Source organism: Coregonus clupeaformis, chromosome 22 (assembly GCF_020615455.1).
Source record: "Coregonus clupeaformis isolate EN_2021a chromosome 22, ASM2061545v1, whole genome shotgun sequence".
Classification (NCBI taxonomy): Eukaryota; Metazoa; Chordata; class Actinopteri; order Salmoniformes; family Salmonidae; genus Coregonus; species Coregonus clupeaformis.
The window spans coordinates 3,224,855-3,251,771 of record NC_059213.1 but is presented as its reverse complement, the minus strand read 5'-3'; the positions used below and the strand labels follow the sequence as shown (position 1 = coordinate 3,251,771).

Below are 26,917 nucleotides of genomic sequence, written 5' to 3'. Positions count from 1 at the left end.
TGTAGTCATTAATGGGCATTAATTGATTCACTTTATCTTTTCATGCATTTGGGGAAAAAGTTAGATAAATAAACAGATATATTGACTACAGATCATATTGTCTTCATAGTCTTTCAGATGTTATTCTATTTTTGTGAACAATTGTCAGTCTTGAATTACTGGTAGTGGTGCAGTATGTGGTAACACTTACATTACATTGCACTTATTACTGTGTAACTACTTATGCAATTACAGTGTAAAAAGTATTGTTGTAACTAATACAACTGTAGCAATAACCCTAACCCTATCCTTAACCCTACCCCTTACCCCTAACCTAAAGTAGAGTGTAATAATGAGTAATTCACTATACTTGTTAGATTTTAATTACCTAAAAAGTGACACAGTAATAAGGGCACTGTAATGTAAAGTGTAACCCAATAGGGAGTTAAATTGGAAGACATTACATTTACATTTTAGTCATTTAGCAGCTCTTATCCAGAGACATCAATCAAATCCAAATATTTTTCATTGTTTATCACAATTTCAAGTCCCATTTTAACTCCCTTTCCAACTCAATCAAACATTCATTGATTCTCAGATGCAGACTAATTCAAAATCTAATTCAAACTAAATCAGAACAAAATGACAACCAAAATGACTACCAATTGCTGGATAAGAGGTGTATTGAGATGCACAGGAGGGGTTCATTCATTAGGGCACAATGTTCAGTGTTGCAGATAGAAATAGAATCACTAGAGCTGATACAATAACCTATTCAACATGACAGACAATGGTCTCTGTTCTACATCATACATTTCTATCTGAACGTTCAGTGACGTTGCAACTTCCTGAACGAACCCCAGGTGTATTGCCAGAGTTGTGTTTTAAATCACGAGTGGGTCAGGTGTCTGCTGGGTATAGTTGGGCCATTCGGCCTGGAACACTTCTGGTGGCGTGTGAGGCGTCAGGGCCCGCTTGGTGTAGCGTAGGACCACTTTCTGGTTGAGGTGACACACGGTGGGGCTACCTAGGGTCCTCTGGGTACTCAGGGGTCTGGCGCTGTGCCTCTCCGTGGAGGTCTTGGACTCTGCCCTCTCTGTGTCTGCATCCTCCAGTTTACCTGGGAATGGTGTATTATAGATAGACAGACCTCCAGACATGGAGTGAATCAATCAATACATCAATTACTAGGTAAATTAATTATACTATTTGTCAGCTCTTAACCTTGGAGACTCACCAGAGTCACAGTTTGACATCATTTCTAGGGAATGATCTCTGTAAAGAGTAAAGATAATATATTTTGTAAATACATTACAGGCTGTCCTTTTTGAATAGGCAAATGTATTGGCCAGCGTGTAGCAGTATTGATATACAGTACCTAGTGCAGGGCTGCACAACTTATAGTATTTGTCCAGGGGGGAAGTGGCAGCCAGATATTGAAATGATTCAAGGAGCATGGTGATTTCATACTACATGGCATTGCATCATCATTCATCCAATTTCAAATAGAATTCCTTAAGAACCCCCCCCCACATCATCAATTACTTTTTAGGCTGCATTTGGTCCTGGGGCTGTATGCTGTGAAGTGTGCAGCCAACTTGCAATGTGCAATGGTTCCAAAACATAATTTTTTTGCTGTGATCCACTAAAAGCTTTTGCCATCTTCCATTGACCCAACAATTAAAAAACAACCAATGTTTCAACAATCGATCATCCCAGCAGACAACATTTGTTATAGGTGTCTTACAATGATGTTATTCTCTGGTTGGAAACACTAACCTGGTGGTATCCTCCTCACTGATCGAAGCCATTCTGGAGGCAGGACAGAGGTTTTGAACCTCCTTCACTGTCAGCTGCTCTCCTCCCGGAGCCTCATAGGCTGAGACAGGGTCCTTGGCCAGGGCGGAACACAGCAGACTTAGAACCTGGTCCTTTTCTGCACAAAAGTAAATACCACCATAGGTTAACGCCATGACAGATCAATGTATACATCCTGATGGATTTTAGTCAGGACTTGGGATTATGGTCCTGATTAACACTATTTTGGGGACTTTTAAAGACAGATACTTTGTGTGAGTGCATCATATGCTTTGTGTGAGGGTGTCTTGCATCTCGCTCATCTGCAATATTCTTGGTTCATTCTGCCTGTGGCAACGCTAATTGCGGAGTCTCACTTTAGTGTTGTGATAGAATGTTTCTTGATAATGTATCCTTTTGTTACTGTTAATTTGGCTGGTGCTATCACATTTCCTTTGGGGTATGAATAAATAACTATCTTATCTATCTAATCTTGTCTTTCCCTCACTATGCTCTGCAGCTGGATTTCAACAACTAGAAAAGGGCTCTAAATAACAGTGACTGCATGCTAAATGGATTGGTGTATATGTGCAGTTCAGTGCACTTACCTCTTTGACCAGCTGTCAGAATCCATTGCTGGACATCCCCTATAGACTCAGTCTGCAGTATCTGACACAGCATATCAATCACCTACGATATATAAGAGTGTTCAAACTATGTCATAACGTGATGTTACAAGCTGTAACTCGAAGGCCATCATGAAGGCAACCTATAACTGAAACATTTTGCAATTGTTTTTAACATTCCTTGCAGCTTTCGGGCATTTTGGGGACAAGTTCAACTGATCTGTAGTTATATTTAAAATCCACTGGGCGCACACTGGTTGAATCAACCTTGTTTCCACATCATTTCAATGAAATGACGTGGAACCAACATGAAATAGACGTTAAATTGACGTCTGTGCCCAGTGGGAAGTGCCTTGGAATTGTTTTCAAACATGAAGAACACTATTGCTCACCATCAGCTGTAGTGTTAGGTTCCCCTCTCTGTCTGTAGACCCCCCGAGGGCTGACACACAGCTGGACTGGGGGAATAAGGGGACACCACTGCCTGGAGGTCAGAGGGCAATGGGGTAACAACCAACAACCCTAATCCTAACTCTAATCTTAACCCTAACTCTTACCTAAACCTAACCCTCAAACCAAACAACAATTTTTTTCACCAGACACAGAATGTGTATCTATAACAGCACTTACAAATGGTTTTGACTGATATGGTTTCCTCTTAAGCGTTAGGAGCACATTATTAAACTAAATGTTATATTTTGTAGCATTATGCAGCACTTGGGGTTGGAGGTCAATACAATTTCAATTCAATCCCACTCCAACTTTCTCTCATTGATGTCCAAATCTGGAGTTAAGAGCTCTCCAGTTAGGATTCAGCCTTTCTTGTGGTGGAGTTGAAGTGGAATTTACCAAGACTTGGGTGGACAGTATATAATAATACAATTTAATCTTATGAAAATGATATTCCATCTCACCTCTTCCACCTGGTCCCAAAAGCCCTGCCCTCTCTGTCAACTCTCGCAACTCCTCACGCCAGGCCTTGGTCACTTGGAAGAGAACAAAACAGCAGCAAATTCATTCTCTGCTAACACTAAGCCTGCAATAAGGCCTACATATGCCTTATTCAAGATCTGACAAACATATTTGTTGTAGTGTGACAACTGCATACATGTGATTTCGATGTTTACACTGTACTGTGCTTATTTTGTATTTTTTCTGTACCATTATTTTCATTATGGAACTTACCACAATGTCGATAGCCTAACAACACACACACACATATACATACATAGATTCTGAGTGTCTTTAGGTCACCACCATGAATGTGGTTTTAAATAATTGTTGTTTCCCCATTCATCGTCCCTACCAATTTATCCCATAGTTTGTATTGAATGAGCTGCTTTGGGCAGCAGTTGTAACATGTAACAGTGCTTAACCATCACACTGATATCTGGTTACCTGTAGCAGAATGCTCTAGGGTCTACAGTTTCATTCTCACTCTACATGCCTGTTTTTACTTTCAGCAACACTACAATACACAGGCATAACATGCAGCTATAGGAATTATTTCCAAAAATGCAACATCAATATAATGAAATTGAACACACAAAAACGTTAACAGTTCAATCAGAACGTCATCGTAACTTTGTTTAGCAGTACATAAGTACCTCAGTTGTAAACACAAAACAATGTACAGTAGGCTACTCCACGGGAATACAGCTGGATGCAGCTGGGAATGAACCAAAGCACATCCATTTTACAAGAGAACTACTTCCTCACAACACCATATCACAGGATCAATAGGGCTGGTATGTACATAAATGACATCACCATAAAAAAGAGAGAAAGGGTCAAATTGACAGAGGCTTGCTGTATTGAAGGAGTCTTGCCAACTCCTATGGCCATTGACATGACACAAACAGATCTGGGGCCAGACTGACAGACTGTCTGAACGTACGTAACCTCAGAGAGGGGGAATCCATCTGCTTCAGGGGGAAGAACTGGAGGCCCGTGAGGACGTCAATAGGGAGGTAAGTGCTGTTGGTGCCGATGGCCGCCGTTGGCATGTTTGACTGCAACACCAGATTCTTCTCAGGGGTCAGGACCCTGCCCAAGCAGTACTGGGGCATCTGGCCAAAGGTGACATCATTGACAACACAGATTTGTTTGTCATTGATACCTGTGGAAACAACAGATATGGATTAAAAATGTATTATCTGAAGGATGGAGGCATTGTTTAATTACCTGTAAATTAAATAATCTTGAGGCACTGTACCAATGCTATTCTTCGTCTGCTAGGTGGGAATGTGACTCAACTATTAGTAAATGAATAGACACTGTGTGTGTGTGTGTGTGTGTGTGTGTGTGTGTGTATGTATGTATGTATGTGTATGTTTGCATGAGTGCGAATATGCATGCCTCTTTGTGTCTCTGGGTGCATCAAACTTACCCTTGACGTGCCTGACCCTCTGTGGGTGGGGGTTGTTCCTACAGAAGAAGGGGCTGTGGCTGGGTGCTCCGAAGCGGGCACTGCTGCGCTGGGTGGAGAGGGTCACTCTGGGCTTGTGGCATAGCGGGCTATCCTCTGCCACTTTCAGGGACACAGTGGTGAGCTCACGATTGCCCAGAGAGAAGGGCGAGGCATGGGGATGCCTGGACACACTGGGCTCTGGCCTGGGTAGAAAGGTCTCACAGTGAAGGTCTGGAGGTACAGTAGGCTAGCAGTAGAAGTGGTTGTAGTTTTAATGGTAGCAGTATTAGGCCTAGTTGCAGAGGGCTCTATTTTAACAAACGTAATGCAAAGGTGAATCTTAGCGCTGGCAGTAGTGTTATAGATTCAGGGCTGAGTCTGAAATATTTTGGCTATTTTCACAACCAGTTTTTATGAATAAACAAGTTGTGGGTGTGTCAAGGCTTGGCCCCTCACTGGCCAACGTGCTCCATGGCTAAATATGTGGTTGCTTCAAATAGTGTATTTAAGGTCATTTATCCTATTGCGTTTTCACCAACTCTAATGTTAATCCGTTATAGCCTAATTCGTTAAATAGCCTGCCCCATATTTGCAAAATATTGTTTTACATGTTTGCAGTCCACATTGTTCAAATTGGATTTCTTCAATATGGAAAAATATTGTTAAACATAGGCTACAGCGTCGCACTGATATAAGGGCTAGGCCTACTGTAAATTGCAGTCTGGACTTGCAGTCAATAAGCAAGATTAAATTCACTAGGCTATTGATAAGGCCTAAAAAGACAGTGTATAATTCTAATCAAATTCTTATAAAAACGAAATAACAACTTGTTTTAAATAGGCTATGTCTAAATACAGTTATAGGCACCATAACTGTTCCTCGTGGGCATATAATACAGATAAAGAGAAAGGGGCAATGTCCACTCACCGTTATACTGCTCGCAATCGCAAATGTAATGTTTTATAAACTTCTCCAGAAGTAGCAGACAAAATGATACGTTCTCGCCATAAAACAGTAGCAGTGCATGGGTAAAATCACTGGGGAAGTGTCACGATCGTTGAGAGACGGGTCGGACCAAGGTGCAGCGTGAAAAGCGTACATGTTTATTTACTCAATAAACATACAACAAAACAAGAAACAACGTAACGTGAAGTCCTAAGGCTATACACGCCTAAACGGAACAAGATCCCACAATACACAGTAGGCAATGGGCTACCTAAGTCTGATCCCCAATCAGAGACAACGAGCGACAGCTGCCTCTGATTGGGAATCATACCCGGCCAGACATAGAAATAGAAAACTAGAACATAAACATAGAATATCTAACATAGATTTCCACACCCTGACTCAACAAACTAGAGATCTATAGGTCAGGGCGTGACAGTACCCCCCCCCCCAAAGGTGCGGACTCCGGCCACACAAACCTGACATGACAGGGGAGGGTCCGGGTGGGCTTTCAGCCTCGGAGGCGGATCCGGCTCCGGGCGTGACGACCTCTCCCTCTCTGCCTCCCCGTTGCGCCCCTGGTCTGGTCTGGACCTCGGCGCGATGCTTCCCCTCTCCTTCCTCCCACGATGCACCAAGCCCTGTCTGGACCCTGGTGTGGGAGACCCCGAACCTGGAGAGGGGCTGACGTCTGGGCCTGGATCGGCAATCCTCCCGCGATGCACCAAGCCCTGTCTGGACCCTGGTGTGGGAGGCCCCGACCCTGGAGAGGGGCTGACTTCTGGGTCTGAAGTGGAGCCGCTGACCGGAGCTGAACTGGACCCCGGTGGAGCGGACTGCTCTGGCTCCGGAGTGGAACCGCTGACCGGAGCTGGACTGGAAACCGGTGGAGCGGACTGCTCTGGCTCCGGAATGGAGCAGCTGACCGGAGCTGGACTGGGCACCGGTGGAGCGGGCTGCTCTGGCTCTGGAGTGGAGCAACCGACCGGGGCTGGATCAGGCACCGGTGGAGCGGATTACTCTGGCTCCGGAGTGGAGCAGCTGACCGGAGCTGAACTGGACCCCGGTGGAGCGGACTGCTCTAGCTCCGGAGTGGAGCCACTGACCGGAGCTGAACTGGACACCGGTGGAGCGGACTGCTCTGGCTCTGGAGTAGAGCAAACTTCCGGACCCATATCCATCTCCATCTCTGGAGCAGGACTAAACGCTGTGCCCAGCCTGGGCACCGACGCAGAGGAAAATTCCAGCCCTGTAGTAGGACTGGTTGCCGGCCCCAGACTGGGCACCGACACGTTTAGGAGCTCCTGCTCCAAAACGGGGTTGCATGTTGTGCCCATCCTGGGCACCGACGCAGAGGTGGTTTCCAACCCTGTAGTTGGGCTGGGTTGCCGGCCCCAGACTGGGCACCGACACGCTAAAGTGCTCCCTGCAGGGGACCGTCGCTGGAGGTCGGGTGAGTTGTGTGGTTGGAGGAGGTGTAGAAACGCACACCTCTCTCCCATCGCTCCAATGTACTCACCACGCGCTCCATTGCGCTGCCGAGAGCCTTGATCCTGCTCGCCTGCCTTTGGATACGTTCCTCCAACGATCCGGACGGACCGACTGTACCTGCTGACTCCATTTTAGGTGTGTGTTTCTGTCCTGGAACGGGCCGTGCCGGACTGGGAACACGCACCACTGGCTTGGTGCGAGGAGCAGGCACGGGCCGAGCCGGACTGGGAACACGCACCACTGTCTTGGTGCGAGGAGCAGGCACAGGCCATGCTGGACTGGGAACACGCACCACTGGCTTGGTGCGAGGAGCAGGCACGGGCCATGCCGGACTGGGAACACGCACCACTGGCTTGGTGCGAGAAGCAGGCAACGGGGCGTACCTGGCTGATAACTGCCGTTGGAGATCCACGACTGTTCCAGTCCTTCTCTCTCCACGCCCAATCCTCCTCCAGTGAGGACTCCTCCGGTTAGGGAACAGAAACTCATCGTCGTCGTCATCCTCCGACTCCTCAGTGTAACACTGTTCCCATTCCTGTTCCCATGGTCGTAGGGACTCCAACTGGAACCTCACCGGGTGCAGTAGTCGGGGCTCTTCTCTCTCGATCCCTGACCACCCCTTTAGCCCCCCTAAAAAAAAATATTGGGGCTGCCTCTCGGGCCTCCTCCTCGTTGCTCCTCTCCTACCCGGGCTTCCTCTGTATGTTCCCAAGGACGGTGATCCATCCCAGCCTGGATCTCCTCCCATGTCCAATATCCCTTACCATCCAGGATCTCCTCCCATGTCCAGGATGTCTGTTCCTGGCCACGCTGCTTGGTCCTCGTTTGGTGGGATCTTCTGTCACGATCGTTTAGAGACGGGTCGGACCAAGGTGCAGCGTGAAAAGCGTACATGTTTATTTACTCAATAAACATACAACAAAACAAGAAACAACGTAACGTGAAGTCCTCAGGCTATACACGCCTAAACGGAACAAGATCCCACAATACACAGTAGGCAATGGGCTACCTAAGTATGATCCCCAATCAGAGACAACGAGCGACAGCTGCCTCTGATTGGGAATCATACCCGGCCAGACATAGAAATAGAAAACTAGAACATAAACATAGAATATCTAACATAGATTTCCACACCCTGACTCAACAAACTAGAGTTCTATAGGTCAGGGCGTGACAGGAAGCCAGAAACAAAAGCCATATTACAACCTTCAGGTATGTGATAATTGCGTTGTTTGCTCTGTAACCTGTTAGTTCATGTGCCTTACGACCATGATATATAGGCCTAAAGGCTGAGACAATAAGAAGACGCAGTGGCAGAATAAATTCAACCACACCTTTGTTTCATCACAAAACCGGAGAACAACCTCTGTCTGGTGAAGTCCACAAAGCATATTTCATGTAACAAACAGTTACATGACCTACAGCAGGGATCATCAACTAGATTCAGCCGCGTGCCGATTTTTTCTGGAGCGGATGGTTGTGGGGCCGGAACATAAATTCACTCTGGCTATCTACTCTGATTTCAGAGCACTCTGTCTGAGTGTGCCAGAGCGCAGAATAAGTGATTCATTTCCAAATGTGCAACACCTGTTGAATATGACCGGTGTCAGTAACCGTCTGCAAAATAAATTTAAATAATTGTTGCCAGCAGCACAGTTACAGTCACTAACACTCTAGATAACATGAAAACAGCCTAACCAGCTCTGCTAGGGCGAGTAAAATGGACAGAGTTAGGTGTTCTCTCATTTGTGTCTGGTAGCTAGCAAGCAAGCCAACTTTAGCCACTTAGCTTAGGTGCTTGTCAACCCTTGGCCAAAGCGTCCAGTGTGCGCTCTGAATGCTCCAAGAGTGAAATGCTCTGAATTTACGAACAATCTTACTTCTAAGGCTATTGTTTATTTCAAGACACAATCTGTCATCCCTGAGGCCATTTTGGATATAAAATGGACAATATACAGTGATTCTTGAATATAACTATAGCCTAATAGATGCCTTAACTGTTTTCTACCAACAGGAAAGAACAGTTAATACAGCATGCCAAACTGACCCCTGGGTTCCTGTGCTGCGGTGGAGAAGATATCCACCGGGACCATCACTAAAGAGCTCGAGGCCCAGCTATATTGCGCTCACGACCATCACTATACAACCGAGTCCTGCCCCTATCCGCAAAGATCAGGACTCGCTGTATGAACCTGAGAGCTCAGAATCACAATTTATTTTACCTTTATTTAACTAGGCAAGTCAGTTAAGAACAAATTCTTATTTACAATGACAGCCTACACCGGCCAAACCCGGACGAAGCTGGGCCAATTGTGCTCCGCCCTATGGGACTCCCAATCACGGCCGTTGCGATACAGCCTGGAATCGAACCAGGGAGTCTGCAGTGACGCCTCAAGCACTGAGATGCAGTGCCTTAGACCGCTGCGCCACTCGGGAGCCACAATCATTACAGTGCGAGCCAAGAGATACTATCGAAGCGTGTGTGCAAGATCCGAAATACATAGTCCTTGATAGCAAGCTGAAGGAGTTGTTCAATGTCTGCAATGAGCCACGATGTCGAGCAGGTGTCATCAGTTCATCCCTGAAAATAAATAGTTTTGCCATCACCATGGAAACAGTGTGATGTGGGCCACAGGAGGAAGTGGGAGTCCCAGACCAGAGTGGGAAAGTTGTTTGCAGGGAATCTGTTGGTGCCATCACTGGTCTTCCTTACTGGCGGCTCCCACTCCATATTTGTGGAAACATGTCACCTCCTCAGCCTGGTATCTATGTCACTGCGACAGTTCGCAAACCAACAGCGCATCTACATTGTGCCAGAGGTTAACAACATGTGGACCCAGCACACAGAGGCCATTCTGGATACAATTGGTGACAGTCCACTGATCGTATCTTGAGCCAGGCCATTGTGCCTGGTTTGGCACTTACACCATCCTGGACTGCTTCCCACCTGATCCTCACCCAGGAGACTGTGCATGCGACCGAAGTGAAGAACAGTTACTGGTTGGAGACTGAGGGATTAGAGAGATGCCTGCAACACATTGAGGTAAGCTATAGCCTAACCTATATTTGTAGCTAGCCTAAGGGTTGTAAGTGTGTATTTGGTGGATTTATGAAGAGGACGTAGGTACCTTTAGGATAATAATAATAAAACCATTATTACTTGCCTAGTTAAATAAAGGTTAAATAAAATAAAAAAATATCTGCCATGAGTATGACCCGTGACACATTGACAATGGTTTGAGGAAACAGCTGGTGGCCATCGGGAAGCCAGCGTTACTGTCATATATTTTATAGTAAAATCAGAACTAGGATTTGAGTAATTTATATCTGGCTCTAGGACCATCCCAGCGGACACTCCTGAGTGCCCAAAGAGAGAGAGTGGCGGTCACTTTGGGGGAGTGGGCTGGTGTTCCGAAAATGGAGAAGGAGCAGGCCATTCAACAGTGAATTCAAAGATACACACATCCATAAAGGGAATCAGAGTGGAATTGTTTTTCCACTGATTTTTTTACCCATTTCAACAGACGTGCTACCTTGTCCCGGACCTGCTGTTTTGACTCGCTCCCTCCCGGATCCGCTACCAGCTATGAAAAGCCAACTGACATTTGCTCATGAGGTGTTGAACTGTTGCACCCTCTACAACCACTGTGGTTATTATTTTGATGTAAAAAGGTATCACGTTTCAGGAGAAGACCCAGATGCAGACAGTGTCGAAGTAACAAAAGTTTATAACAAAAACAGGGGGCAGGCAAACGACAGGTCAAGGGCAGGCAGAGGTCAGTAATCCATATCAGAGTCCAAAAGGTACAGAATGGCTGCAGTCTCAGGGTCAGGGCAGGCAGAATGGTCAAAACCGGGGAAACTAGAAAACAGGAACTTGAGATAGCCAGGAGCAAGGGGAAAACGCTGGTAGGCTTGACGAAACTGTCAACAAGAAAACACAGAGAACACAGGTATAAATACACTGGGGATAATGGGGAAGATGGGCAACACCTGGAGGAGGGTGGAGACAATCACAAAGACAGGTGAAACAGATCAGGGTGTGACTGTAGGTACGATGACAGCGGCGGACAAACATCTGGGCCGAGGGTATGCCGACATCTTCCTCTTGCTCCGAGAAGAGCGGGGGCTGATAACACCGGGAACACTCAAAGGGTGAAAGACCCGTGGCAGAACAGGGAAGGCTGTTGCGGGCGTATTCGACCCACACTAGTTGCTGGCTCCAGGTGGTGGGGTTGGCGGAGACCAGGCAGCGCAGAGTTGTTTCCAGGTCTTGGTTGGCTCGCTCCGAATGGCCATTGGACTGAGTGTGGAAACTGGACAAGCTGGCCAACGACCCAATGAGTGTGCAGAACGCCTTCCAGAACTGGGACGAGAACTGAGGACCCCGGTCGTAGACCATGTCCACTGGGAGTCCATGGATCCGGAAGAAGTGCTGCACCATGAGCTGGGCCATCTCTTTGGCAGAGGGTAGCTTAGGGAGAGGAATGAAGTGGGCGGCTTTGGAAAACCGGTCCACAACTGTCAGGATGGCGGTGTTACCATCAGACAGGGGAAGACCCGTGACAAAGTCCAGGGATATGTGAGACGGTGAGGAACAGGCAGAGGTTGGAGGAGACCAGCCAGAGCTTGCCGAGGAGTCTTGTTCTGCGCACAGATCGTGCAGGCAGCGACAAACGCGGAGACGCCAGGAAACGTTGCAGCTGACTCTGGACCTAGGCAATCCACCACTGCTCCCCAGGATCCATCTGTACACTCCCTGCAGCGATGATGTAGCCCAGGAAGGGGATGTTGGAGCAAAGAAATTCGCATTTCTCCGCTTTCACAAAAAGCTAACAAAAATGTATTACAAAAACAGGGGGCAGGCAAACGAAAGGTCAAGGGCAGGCAGAGGTCAGTAATCCAGATCAGAGTCCAAAAGGTACAGAACGGCAGGCAGTCTCAGGCCTGACGAAACAAAACGAACTGTCAACAGACAAAAAGAGAACACAGGTATAAATACACTGGGGATAATGGGGAAGATGGGCAACACCTGGAGGGGGTAGAGACAATCACAAAGACAGGTGAAACAGATCAGGGTGTGACAATGGGCTTTGTAAAATACATTTGATTGATTGATTGATTGATTGCTGTGCTGCATGCTAACTGTCTGAGTGATGTGACATTTTTATAGTATCTGTAACATATTTTGGTGTGTATTTAATCTGCAACTTAACTTCTTAAAGTGCCAATCAGCAATAGAAACAATAACAAAGTGTCCTCCCTGCTCCTCTTTCGGTAAAAAGCTGAGGGATGGGGCTGGAGAAATGTAACCACTCTCAAACTCATAGAGCTATAGATGCAAGGACTGACCATCCATGATATCACAATTATAGTTTTAACCATGTTTTGAGGCTGTATTGTGTTTGTTTACATTTGCTTTGTTTACAAATGTTGGAGTAAAACAAGGTTATACAGTGCTATGAAAAAGTATTTGCCCCCTTTCTAATATTCTCTATTTTTGCATATTTGTGATACTGAATGTTATCAGATCTTCAACCAAAACCTAATATTAGATAAAGGGAACATAAGTGAACAAATAACACAACAATTACATATTTATTTCATAAACAAAGTTATGCAACACCCAATTCCCCTGTGTGAAAAAGTAATTGCCCCCTTACACTCAATAACTGGTTGTGCCACCTTTAGCTGCAATGACTCCAACCAAATGCTTCCTGTAGTTGTTGATCAGTCTCTCACGTCACTGTGGAGGAATTTTGGCCCACTCTTCCATGCAGAACTGCTTTAACTCAGTGACGTGTGGGTTTTCAAGCATGAACTGCTCGTTTCAAGTCCTGCCACAACATCTCAATTGGGATTAGGTCTGGACTTTGACTAGGCCATTCCAAAACTTCAAATGTGTTGCTTTTTAGCAATTTTCATATAGACTTGATTGTGTGTTTTGGATAATTGTCTTGCTGCATGACCCAGCTGCGCTTCAGCTTCAGCTCACAGACGGATGGTCTGACATTCTCCTGTAGAATTCTCTGATACAGAGCAGAATTCATGGTACCTTCTATTAAGGCAAGTCGTCCAGGTCCTGAGGCAGCAAAGCATCCCCAAACCATCACACCACCACCTCCATGCTTGACCTTTGGTATGATGTTCTTACTGTGGAATGCGGAGTTTGGTTTCACCAGGCATTACTGGAACCATGTCGTCCAAAAAGTTATACTTTTGAATCATCTGTCCATAGAATGTTCTTCCAAGAGTCTTGATGATCATCCAGGTGCTTTTTGGCAAACTTGAGTCAACTTTTTGGACGAGATGGGTCCCATTATGCCTCTGTTTCTATGATCTGTTTCCACTACCATGTAGCCAGGTCGCTTTGGATAAAGGCGTCTGCTAAATGGCATATATTATTAAAGTCTACTTTGACTCTGCCAACTAGCTGCCCAGTGTAGTTACCATTCATTTCCAATAGATGGCAGCCAAAGCTAGTTGAAGTCACTACTCTAGCAACAGGGACACGGGGTTAGTGCCCGTTGAAAGTAGTTTTATCTTCAAAGCAAGTTTATCTGGTTACGCTTGAACCTGTTGTTATAGTGGACAAGCTAACTAATACTATTTTTACATAAGGCGCAGGCATTAGGCCTATGTTTGAAAAAAATTACAGCAGGCTAGATTTACTAAATTAACTGGTTTTATTCAAACTCAAACCCTACATAAATGCCACTTGCTTCTGGGTATGCGCACCTTATGGAATAGATGAGACACGCAGGGATGACACAGCATACACCTCATCCAATTCTCCCTTGTGCCCATAGGGTGAACTGGCGATAAACTGCAAGCCTGTATGCTCTGCAAACAAAATCATAAGTGGCCGAGTGGCGCGGTGGTCTAAGGCACTGCATCGCAGTGCTAGCTGTGCCACTAGAGATCCTGGTTCGAGTCCAGGCTCTGTCGCAGCCGGCTGTGACCGGGAGACCCATGGGCGGCGCACAATTGGTCCAGTGTCGTCCAAGGTAGGGGAGGGTTTGGCCGGCAGGGATGTGGGTTCGTTTCCCACAGGGGGCCAGTATGACAAAAAACTAAACAAAAAAAACATGTATGCATTCACTAACTGTAAGTCGGTCTGGATAAAAGCGTCTGCTAAATGACTAAAATGTAAATAAGAAAAGTCTGATACTGAAACTAAATCACAATGTATTTATAATGAGCATGCCCATTTATTGGTTAGAATGAGATTTCATGAATCATGATGTTGTCTGCAATTCGAATGCTGGTCGTCAAATCTACAGGTGAATGCGTTACCGTCGTGCCAAACAGCGCTTGTGCTAAACATCGTTATAGGTTATTTATTATATATATTGAGCACCTACCCACTACTGATGTTAGCTTTAAACAATTTATAATCAAGCAAAATGTCAGCAATTATTTAACTGGCATACCGGCTGCTGACTGGTCGAGTAACCTCTTCTGCCAGGAAGTCCTTCATAAGGATTAGTGACACGTCCAATACATCACCATCCAGACAGACTGACAGGAACCTCTGACTGAATGTAATACAGCCACCATCCGCTGGGATTTTGTGCTGTATCGCCACCATCTCTCTACAACACACACACACACTCATACTCTCTAGCCATTATCTGGCAGCATCCGCACTCACACTAGACTGTGTCACTGCTACGCCGACCCTGTAGCTAAGGTGTTTCAGGCGACATATCTGTGTTGTTACTGCTACGAAAACTCTTTGATCTTGGGCAACGATCGGCTCAAACATTAATGACTTCAGTAGGTTTATTGGCTCCCTAACTAACATTATTTCATCCTCTGTTATAAACTAATTCTCAGACTCAGAGCTACTCTTGGTAAATTCAGCCATTTTTGGGAGTTCCAAAATGTTCTCTCCTGCCAGTGACACAACAATGCCAATATGAGGATTTACAGTTACAGTTAGCTGGCGTTCTAAATCCTAGTGTTTCCATTCCCCTTTAATGGTTGGATCACCTTTATAATCATTGGCCGGTACGGAGAATTAAGTAAAACCACAAGTCCAAATCCCCATCTCCATCCATGGCTAATTTAGGAAAGGGCCTATTTTAGCTAGCTAGCCACCGGAGGACAACAACACAACGAGATGCAAACATTCAAGTTGTTTCTGTCAATGAAGTATGCTCTAAATGCGATTTGAAAGGAGAGACCATTCACAGTTGATCTCACTCAGTTTAGCTTAACGCTGACTGACTATTATTTTATCATTTTTTTAATCAAGGGAGGCCAAATGCTCGCTGGCTTCCCTTGTATTCAATGCTACGGGCGGCAACAATGTCATACTCTTTTGGAACAGACAGAATCAGATAGATGGCCTACACATACAGAGACAGAGGGGCACTGTTTCACTCACGCGGATGCTTTCTCTGGTGAGATACAGTGCATTCAGCCTCTTGTGAATTGAAGGAAAATCATAAAACAAAGAGAGACAAAAGATACATTATTTTTTATTTATTTTTTTCTTGGTCAATTTTTTGGGGCATCCATGAATACAGGCCACTGCCATAAACCCATGGATCATGAATCTTTCTAATATGTTTGGTTTTTAATCAAATTAAACGAAAAACAGTTTTTTAAACTAATAACAATATTTCTAAATAGGATCTGGTCAGAAGCATGATATTGTTCCATGAGCATGAGGCAATGTGTGCACAGGTAGGCCTAAGGGCTCTTTAGAAGGAGACATGGATGTTTGTCTTATCCATTGAATATAGTTAAATATACACTAACCCTACAATAGGCCTAGTTATAACAAACATCTAGTTTTTATTGGCTTCAACATGGAAATATTCGTCGACACACACTGCATTCGCATTTCAAAATGCACTGCATATTCGAGCCATGGACAAACGTTATCATAAGATTAGCCTACCACCATCGCCTGATATTGCCTGTTAGTGACTTTGCCATGTAAAAGGTAAACAAACGAATAAGAAAATAGCCTAGGCTACAAGTGGATTCAGCACCAAGGACAGTCATCGGAATTCCCGCGATTTGACAGTTAGGTCCAACAGATGAAAGTGAAAGATGCAATTTATTTATTTATTTTATGATAAAGGAAACACAATAAGAAGTCTATAACTTGGTGTTCCTAAACAGACTTCCTACAGTCACTGTCATCTTTCATTCATTGGGCATCGCACATAGGGCTAATGAGTCCAAACTTTTCACAGAAGCTGAACGGGAATGTCTGGTGACTGTTTTGCTGCTCGTGATATTTAAAAACAAAATATGTTATATAGGTATCGTATCTGAAGATTATGTCTTTGTTAAATGTTTTTCATGACGAAATGGAATGTTGGTTATGTTAGTATAATGTAACATATAATAGACAGGAAGTGTATTGTAAACTGGCCAGCAGAGGGAGCCATCTTGTTGCATTGGTTATAAATAGGGGTACACGAAGAAGATAGGACAGAGCAGACATTGGAATTGGAGGACACTGCTCTCCGGGTGTCATGTCACCTGTTACTCATGCTGAAGCTTGTGATCTGAATAAACCTTATGATCAATGTTCAGTATGAGCAGACTCCCTTTTGTTCATCAGCAAGGACGACCAACATTCATCATATACGACATAATGGCGAGCTTGCCAGGAGGGATGATGCAATCCTTCTTTGCTGCATTTGGAGTCGCCGAGCTAACTCAAGCTAACTTTGGTTGGGAGTCATGATCCGACCAAACACAGCTAAGTTGTTGGTTTTGTTCCTGCTTGTGTACACTGGAGGAATGTACCCTTATGACTGTGCCTTAGGTGGTGTTTTTGCTGATGACTGGGGTCTGGCTAATCATAATACAAATTTTAAAAATTGTTTATAGAGATGTGTTGCTTGAATAGTAAGTCAAGAACAGTCGGGGCCAAGATATGTATACATTTTTAGAGCATTGCAGGTTTAGATAAGCCCTCGTTACGAACGGGGCGACCAACAGGGTGGGCCAAAATCCTGGACATGCGTTAGGAGTGTTCAGGTTCAGTCTGGGACTGGGGGTTGGTGGGACATTTCTTGGGGATGGCTTACTCAACTTCTGTTCGACGGGATAGTTGCATTGGGGGGGATCGCTCACTGAAATAGCCATATCCACGGCAGAATAAATTTAGGGCAAACGAAACAGTACTCAATTAAAGGAACGCAATGCTGGGTTTTGTTACATGTTGTAGGCCGCAGTTAGCGAAAGGCTAATGCTAAAGGCTAATTGTGTTGCGTGCTACAGGATAATCTGAACCTTAGAGGTCCACTGCGATGGATTAAAGCCTCTTAAACTTGTTTGTATGTGATGGAACTGAAAGTTCTACGCAAATGTGAGCTCTGTTATGTGTAATTGTGGGAGTATAACGTATAAAATAGTGACGCTGTAGCGTAATGCTATCGGTCTATTGTGTGGTCAGCATGGGCTTAAGGGGTTGTGCGCATGTGCGTGTGATTTTACGGGGCTAAAAACTACGACATGAGGTGGCGCTGAGCCTCCAAAACAAAATGGTGGCTTAAGGTCAGAGGTCTTTGGGGTTTCTTTGCAGGGGTGTAATAGCTATCGAGGAGGAAAGTTGGACATGAATCTTTTAAAATCGTTAAAGTAACTGTTATTTGAACGGGAAACTATTTGGCGAGATGTAGTACATTTATAGATCAAATATATGTTGACGGAGTATAATTAATTAAAATAAGACGATTAAAATTAAATGAAATGGTTTGGAGCGATCTATTTAGTAAATGTATGGGGATGCGTTTAATTTTAAAATGATATTTGCGCATGCGTGGGATTCTGCAAAACAACACATTGGTTAAACTGCAGGGAGGGGAAGACAGACAGAGGATACATTTTAACACGATGATTCTAGTTTAACACGAATATTGGTTAAAGATGAAACTTGTTTTGTAGCCTATTGAATTTATAAATTAAATATAGGATAACGGATTATAATAGATTGAATTAAATAATTAAATGACGGATTGAAAGCAAAAGGTTTTTGGGCGATCTATAATTAGTCCTGAGTTAAAGTCTTACAGTGAATCATGTAGAACAAACGAATATTGAATGGTTGGAAATACTCAGTGACTGCATTAACGACTAAAATGTTATGTTGTGTCTTTGTTCTTCTGTCATATGAGAGGAACGCTAAGCGAGGGGAGCGAGGAGATACAGGAAGTGATCATGTCACGTGGCAGAGGATCAAGTCAAAAAAGGTTTTGGTACTGATTAGGGTTACAGAATCTTTCCCTAACAGGATATGTGATGTTATGACGATTTTACAAGGGGCTTGGCAAATTCTATTTCAATAAAAGTTACATTTTGGAGGCTATGGGCATCACTGGGCTGGATTGCAGTTCGATTGGAAATCAGGTACTGACATTATTCTTTAAATTTATGATAATTAGGGGTTATAGAGCAAGGGGTTAAAGGCTTTGTTTAGGGGTATTTTAGTCTGAAGATGACTAACTTGTATTTACTGGCAGTTGATGGGCTGTGGTAATATACTCAACACTAATGGATAAGGTGGTGACATAGGATATAGGAATAAAAATTGGGTTTAATTATTCAGGATTTATTTGGAGTTGTTAGGGTTATAGTAAGAATTACAGGGGGAAGCCTATATAACTTAAATAGTCTAAAATAAGATAGTTCACAATAAAGGAATATAAAGGGCTTGATATAGGGGAAAATTGATTAAAATAGTCATTTTTTTAATCAAAGTAGGGTTAGAGTAGTGTTAGGAGAGACTAATGGCAGAAGTTAGTACACCTTTCTCACATATGGATTCAGCAGAAAGACACCCACCTTACGAGAAGGAAGCTTTCAGTGATTATCTAGCATGGTGATTGTGGCATCAGAGATGAAGACGAATACGAGCAGAAACAACGATGAAGATGAATCCAGAAGACGGAAGAAAACCGAGATGTCTGGGAACTTAAGGAGAAGAGGATGATGATGATGAGAGGTCATGGGTGGAGGTGACTCTGTGATCAGAAGGAAGTGACAAGAGAGGAAAGAAGAAATGGAGAAATGGAAGAAGTAACACGACTGGATGAAGACCTCAAGAATTGAAGGAAAATAATAATACAGTGAGGCTAAAGGAAAGGCCACTGGTAAGAAGATGATATTTCAAGAACAGAACTTAGAAGATAACCGTTTGAAGAATACTGATATGTCAATGACGAGAAGGAACAGGACGAAGAAAACTCTATCAAATACAACTTATAACTGGTGGTGGAGAAGAAGAAAATAAGTGTTGGTTATGAAGAATCAGAGTGAATCAAATCAACAATCACTGTTACAGCTTTAACTGAACAATATCAAAGGCAATTGTACCAACCAAGGGGGGACCAGATGTTCCATATCGACTGTCAGTTTCTGGACAGACACAGAATTGGAGAAGAAGAAACAGAGGAAGATTAAGGAGCAAGTGAAGATCACCTGTGCTTCAGGTGAACACTAAATATTCTAGAGTGCCGAGAATATCCGGAAGGGGTGCACTGCTGAGAGCATCAATTAGAGAAGAAGAGGAAATAGTTAACAGTTGAAACAACCAACAATTAGAAGTGATAGTGAATAGGGGAAAACTTATCTGTGTTCAGCCTAAAGAGGTTAAACATCTCATTAATTGATAACTAATTAGGATAGGGATTTGAGGTAGTACTTACTCTTAAAGTACTAATATTAGAAGATACTGTTATTGTAGTGTTGGGAAGAGAATTGAAGCGTACAATAAAGATGTACACTAGACGACTGACTGTCTGGTAGCATATTTTAAGAAGTAGGGTTTTTTGGGGAATCATTTGCTTAAAAGATAAATATCATAGGAAGGATGATAATGTATTAGATTGCCTGTTAGACAATCTGTCTGGGAAAAAACTTAATAGGGGTGACTGTTTATTCTGGGTTACATTATTACACTAAGAGATTTGAGGTTAGGCTAAAAGGTGTTTAGTCGGTTTTGCCAAGTCTGTGTGTAATGAGTCAGAAGCAGGTGGGGAACTTTCCCAATCACATATTCCAAAAATTTGGTGGTAAGAGATTTTGTCAATAGATCAGGGGAAAAGGTTTTAAATGTTATGAGAGAAAAGATTAGATTAAAATAAGTTAGGGGTAGGCTAGGTTGAAGGGACTCTGAGACAGTAAGCTAAGTTTCAAAGTTAGTAGTAAGACAGAGAGAGAACAGTGAGGAAGGACATTTTAAAGTTTAGTGGGAAGATATGGTAGGAGTTTAAATCGGTTAGGAGCAGATGCATTGAGAAAGTATGTGTTGCTGAATGATTTGAGGGTGATTGAGTATCTATATTTACAGTTTCCAGTAGGGAGATCAAGGTCATTATAGGTGTATTTTGTTATAATCAGGAGGTTTAAAGTTTAGAGGTAGAACTGAAAGGGGGAAAAAGTGACACTAGTGGGGATGGATGGAAGTACAAGGAAGGAGTTCAAAGTCTTATGGGAAAACTAGGAGTAAATAAGGACATTAACACTTCAGTCTATTAGAACAACAGGGAGAAGCAATTTAACTCTTTCAACATTGATAGGTATTAAAGTCATAAACATATTGCATTTGATTATAAGGGAACCAATACAGCACCAATTTTAGGGGGAAAAATACTTATTAGGGTTTAGGATGGGGACGTTTCTCCCATATGGAGAGATAATTATGGAGAATAAGTATTGTTATCAGGACCAGGAGTAAAAGGAGGTATAGTTTAGAAGAGGGTTAGGAGTGACTGTTCACTGATGTTGCGTAATGTTACAGAGAAAGGTCAGGGAGAATATATGTGTACTTATTTAGGGGAAGCATTAGAATTTGTTCCGGTTAGGAATTATGGGTTAAAGGGCTATGTAATTCATAAAGTAACGCTTATAATGGAAGATTTGAAGTCTGTAGAAGTTTCCACAGCCACAGAGGGAGTTAAGGATAAGTTTATTACAGTAGTCACTCCAACAGTGAATAATACACATAGGATATGGGTAGCTTTTCCATTAGAAGGAATTAAGGGTTTTAATTCATCAACTAAATCAACTACTTTAAGGGTAACTTTGGAAGGGATTAATGATACGATGGTAATAGCAAATGTAGGAAGGATGACAACAACTTTTCTGAAATTAAAGGAGGCAGCAAGAGAGACTCAGGGGTTTAGGTTATTACGAATAGGATTAAAATAGAGCAGATAGAAACAATATAGATTAATCTGAAATGGAGAATAGAGATTCATCATGGAAGCTGCAGTATGGGGTCTTTTGATTTTGATGACAGAGGGGGGGGGCATCTGATCAGTGCTGCTCGTTCCTCTGTTGTGGAAATTAGAGATAGATTAACTCATTCTGTAAGAATCAGTGAGGAATCTTGAGGGTCCATGTCTGTTGAGAATTCCATCCCGGACCTGTTAGACGGTTGCGCAGCCTCTGTCAGGTGTGGGTCAGTTTTGAGCTTTGTCATGACTGTGGAATTGGCAACAGTCATTGACAGATAAAATAATGTTGTTGTCAAAACAGTAGGGTTTAAGTGTTCTTGGGTGAAGGGATTACCCTATGAGCATTGGTTAGAGGGAAAGTAAAATCAGGTAATTGCAAACTCTGAAGTATTCAGGTGAAATATTGAGGGATAAAAGTTGTTTTTGCTCTAATAAAACATATGAGGTAAGGGGTATGTTTATGGGAAGATCAGGGTGATGTTGTATGATAAATTTGGATAAGCATGACCTTAAGGGTAGTAATGACAAATAATAGGTTACTTTTTATATATCAGGTAGTAAGAAGAGCAGGACTTTGATGGTTAAAAGATTAGCTTTTGACTGACAAGGTGACTATGGGAATTTTAGAGGATAAGGGGAAATTATGATAGAGTATATTCTTACCCTATGGGGGATAGGATGTTGTTACAGGTCAACGTTTAAGCTTCCATATGAGGTTTTACCATTATAAGAGGGATAGCATTGGACACAGCTAAATCTAGGGTTAAAAGGGTGACATTACATTTACATTTTAGTCATTTAGCAGACACATGGCGACATGTCATAGTCTTCAAGCCTATCATTGAAGAATAAGTTTAAGGGAGAAGGGGGGACTTCATTCATGGTATGGTGTAACATTTGGGAAGATAATATTGATAAATATTAGTGTATTACTGTGAGTCCAGATAGTTCAGATAATATCACTGGGGTTATAGATGCATTATAAGGGATGCATTTGAAAGGATTTGGTTGCAAGATCAATTAGGCCAGTAGGGGCAGTGATGGGTCAGATTCTAGTTTAAGCTTTGATAACACTGTGTGATGTTTGTACTGACTTTTGAGAAAGTTATGAGATTGAGATAGGTTGGAGAAGTGGTGCCTGGAGACAACACTCAGATGCCGGTGTGGACTGTTCCTGATCTGGATAAAGATGGACAAGTGGAACTGAGGGATAAATATCATTTTGGATTATTTGATGATTTTTTCAAATTGTTTTTTCAATATTAGTATAATTTTTAGTATGATTTATGAATCAAAGGGGGGAATGGATAATGTGATTCATGCATCATTTATGTATCATTTTTTAAATTCTTAGGTGAAATGGAGGTTTAATTTGAAAGTGGTTGTTTTGCAAAGGATACTGTTTGGTCGGTTATTTTCTTGTCATTCCAGAAGCATGTGGGAGAACATGTGGAGATTGGAATACTCAAACAAAGACAATATGAAGGGACAATATGACTGGAGGAGATGAAACAAGGATGGTGTGGCTGATTCCATCATCAACAAGTCCATTGGAAGAGGACACTACAGGAAGAGGAAGTGTAGTGGACTACATTCCAGTGTCTGCAATGAAATATAGACATATTTGATGTGTAATACATAATTGTGTCATATTCTTAGGTATTGATTTTAGTAGAATGATGTTTGATGTTATTGAATGCAGATGAGGATCTTAGAGGCTTTTGTTTATTTCGATGGGGGTAGGGACAGAAGGTCTAGGAAGGGAGAGATTCATTGTACGATTCGATGGGTGGACCAGCCGTACAATGGATATTTATGGATAGGATTTTGTTTACATGTGTATTTAATTACATCATAGTTTCAAATGCATTTACATGAGTTATGAGGTTATCTGGAGTACCGACGGTGGTTGCCTGGGGCAGAGGGACCGTGAGATAATTTTACTGTCTTGATTGATATGGATGGATGGCTGCTGGACAGTTTTTCGCTCTCACACTCCATAGAGATTTATTCATAATTCATAGTAATGTGTTCATACTTCATAAACAGTTGTTCATATGTCATAGTAATGTATTTACACTCCATAAACAGGTATTTCATAGAAAGGTATTTACACTCTAGAGGAGAATGTTTTTGGGTTTAAGGTTAAGAATATTCAATGAGATAAATGGTTAATAGTCATAATCTTATTCTGTTTGTTTTCGAGACGTTTATTTCGTCTCGAAAGGGGGGAATATCGTATCTGAAGATTATGTCTTTGTTAAATGTTTTTCATGACGAAATGGAATGTTGGTTATGTTAGTATAATGTAACATATAATAGACAGGAAGTGTATTGTAAACTGGCCAGCAGAGGGAGCCATCTTGTTGCATTGGTTATAAATAGGGGTACACGAAGAAGATAGGACAGAGCAGACATTGGAATTGGAGGACACTGCTCTCCGGGTGTCATGTCACCTGTTACTCATGCTGAAGCTTGTGATCTGAATAAACCTTATGATCAATGTTCAGTATGAGCAGACTCCCTTTTGTTCATCAGCAAGGACGACCAACATTCATCATATACGACATAAGCTACTGTTAACTGATGGGATTGACTGATGGGTTTTGATTAAATTGGCAGTAAAGCAACAAGTGAAGAGGTTGTGTTATTGCTTATACATCTACTTGACGTAAATGTAAATGTACTTAGTATGCTATAGGCCTATACCATCTACATATTTGAATTTGATCTTGAGTGCGACAGGAAAATGATTATGTTACTGTAACATGGCCTTGAGATCACGTTTTGAATATTCATAACAACAATGAGCCTTAAAAAGCTAAAAGTAACAAAATGTTGGGAGGCAAAAGGGCATTTTAAAAGTAGGTCAGAAAAAATCCAGTAGGCTACATGAATGACAGATATACAGAAGACTCACTTATTTTCCCCGAAAGGATCAAAAATTGGCCTCTCTGACATTTTGAAGAATCAAAAGATCTAGTGGGAAATATAAAAATATTGTCTATATGAGTTTCAACAGAAATTAGCACATTGAGCCTATAGCCTTTAAGATGACAATCACAACCAAAGAAAAGGCCACTACATGCAACAAGCATGCTCACTTGCACCTGCCGTTGTGCCTTATTAATGTGGCCTAGCTGACAATGTGTAATGTGTAAGTAAAGCCAGCACACATTGACAACCTACAGACCCAATGCAACTCGATCACAAAATATAACCCATGATAACCTAATTAATCAGTATCTCCATTGTTTTATAGTTATGCAATAGGCAAATTACGTAATTAATCAGTGAAATGTTCCCTACCTTTTCAAAGTCAAGGAATTAGCCATCTACTGCCGCTCTTCAGATGTGGAGTGCTCCATAAATCCTTGGAATACATTGGCTCCATTGGAATTGATGCCATGGAAACGTGACGCGCGCGAAATAAAGGCTTGACGTTAATAAAGGCTTGATGATGTTGAACATATCTGCTGTATCAGAGTCCTCTTTTACCCAGCTCTTACTGTGTGCATGCTATTCCATTTTTAACGTCAGCCCATCTCTAAAACATTGCTATAACGTTAGCTAACGTTAGCTAACTTTACAAGACAGGATATTTAATTTATTTGATAATTTATTAATGTATTATTGTGTATATGTTGATCTTACATGCTAGTACAAAAAAATGTTATGGAAGTAAATGTGCACTTTTAAAGTGGGTGGACTGCATCTATAAAAAAACATTGCCATAGCCTTTAGTAGAATTGAATTATTGTATAGCATGAGAGATTCTCTAAATATAATATTTAGGACTGCAGAGACTGTCACAAACTTTAGCTTGCAAATTACCTAGCAAATTCGATGACTTGGAGGTTTAATCACAACCCTACCCACATCCCTACCAAGGCCAGGTAGCATTTGAAAACAGACCCTCAAGCCTACAGCTCTCTTGTTCAGAAATTACATTGTTTTGATAAAAAGCAGTAGTGTGGCTTAATGGACACTTGAAATGTAATTTTATTTGACTTCTGAAGAAGAAAAAAAATTATACTGCTTAAATACTGCAGTGCAGGTTAGATTGAATTGAATACTATTGCAAAGCGTCACTTTAGCATCACTGTCAGATCATTACACATGCAAACCAGAACAAGAATACTAAACCTATCCAAGGGCCTAGAGTCAGTTCACCCCTATTTCAAAAAGCACCAGCGCTGCCTTTAATAAAGAGCGACTGCCTTTCAAAAGCAATACATCCCTTTGAAAACTGCCTATTTGACATCGATATCAGTCAGAAACAGTTATTCTAGCGTCAAAATTGACTACGAAGTGTAATAAGGAGAATTTTGGTCATGAAGTCAGTCTAGTCTAAAACAGAGTTTGGAAAATCCGTGTGTCACAACGGGTAAATAAATGAAGGTTGGGTTTTGATTTGACAATGTCCATTTGCCATCTGACCTGTCCAGCAGTTCCGATACACATATATTTATTACATAAGACAACAACAACATGTCATGCATTTCTTTACTTGAGAAATACCGCACCAAACACCTTACTTAGATGTAAAATATCACAACTAAAACATCCTCGGCAAAAATGTCAAAATTAAATACAGATTTCTTGAGTTATCATAGATTTATTCTGGGGATTTTGAGGAATTGTCTCATGGGGGACAAACATCATTAACGGAATTGGTCAGGAAACACACCTCCAAGACTGAAAACTAGTTTTTCTAATGAGCAACAGAAAAACACACGTGAGAATCAGCTTGTTCAGTGGCTCTTTAAATACCTACCGTCATTCATAACTCACTGTGGTCTTATTCCAACTGACAAGGAAGTTCAAGGTCATAATGCAAAATGTAACATACTGTATTCCCAATATTACAGATAGAAAGGTACTGTAGATACTGTTATATAGGGTGAGACCAGAGACAGTTGAACACCTTTTGGCCAGTTGCGCCTAACTCGTTACAGCTAGAGTTCAATATGTGATGGAAACAAAACAACTTATATTTGTCTACTACAAATTGATGAAGTTATTATCATTGTAGAAAAGTCCCCACCCACTCCTGACATTTCAACCAATCACCAGTCTTCATCAGTTCTTCCAGTTTCCTGCAGTACACACCAAATGTCCCGTGTGGCTCAGTTGGTAGAGCATGGCACTTGCAATGCCAAGGCTGTGAGTTTGATTCCCACAGGGGACCAGTATGAACAAATACTATATATGCACTCACTACTGTAAGTTGCTCTGGATAAGGGGTCTATGTGAATGTAAGCACACGGTCCTCATCAGTGTGGCTCCCTAATGGACTGTTTAAAGGGGAACTGCACCTGCTGATTTGGCCTCCTTTTTTTGGCTCCTCAAGAAATGCTGGTGGCCATGACAGAAGCCAAACATGAGTTGGCTTGTGGGTGTGGTTTGATGTGGGTGTTTCTTGGGTGTGTCCTTGCCACCAAAGACACACCCATCTG

The 26,917-nt window shown here is 42.5% G+C and overlaps 1 protein-coding gene across 2 annotated transcripts; it reads right to left on the bottom strand.

Moving 5' to 3' along the window:
• Positions 1–652: 652 nt before the first annotated feature.
• On the bottom strand, positions 653–24,835 carry LOC121573035 (protein TBATA). 2 transcript variants are annotated; one of them, XM_045206331.1, is made up of 10 exons: positions 24,768–24,835; positions 24,379–24,437; positions 4,792–5,015; positions 4,300–4,521; positions 3,317–3,388; positions 2,795–2,886; positions 2,385–2,466; positions 1,759–1,915; positions 1,217–1,254; positions 653–1,099 (listed from the first exon to the last, which is right to left on the bottom strand). In XM_045206331.1, exons 2-10 carry the CDS (start codon positions 24,417–24,419, stop codon positions 864–866), a joined length of 1,164 nt encoding a protein of 387 aa, XP_045062266.1. In that variant the 5' UTR covers positions 24,420–24,437; positions 24,768–24,835; the 3' UTR covers positions 653–863. The 2 variants fall into 2 exon arrangements, with proteins under 2 accessions (XP_045062266.1, XP_045062267.1); XM_045206332.1 differs by having other exon boundaries at positions 2,385–2,445.
• Between the last annotated feature and the right edge of the window lie 2,082 nt (positions 24,836–26,917).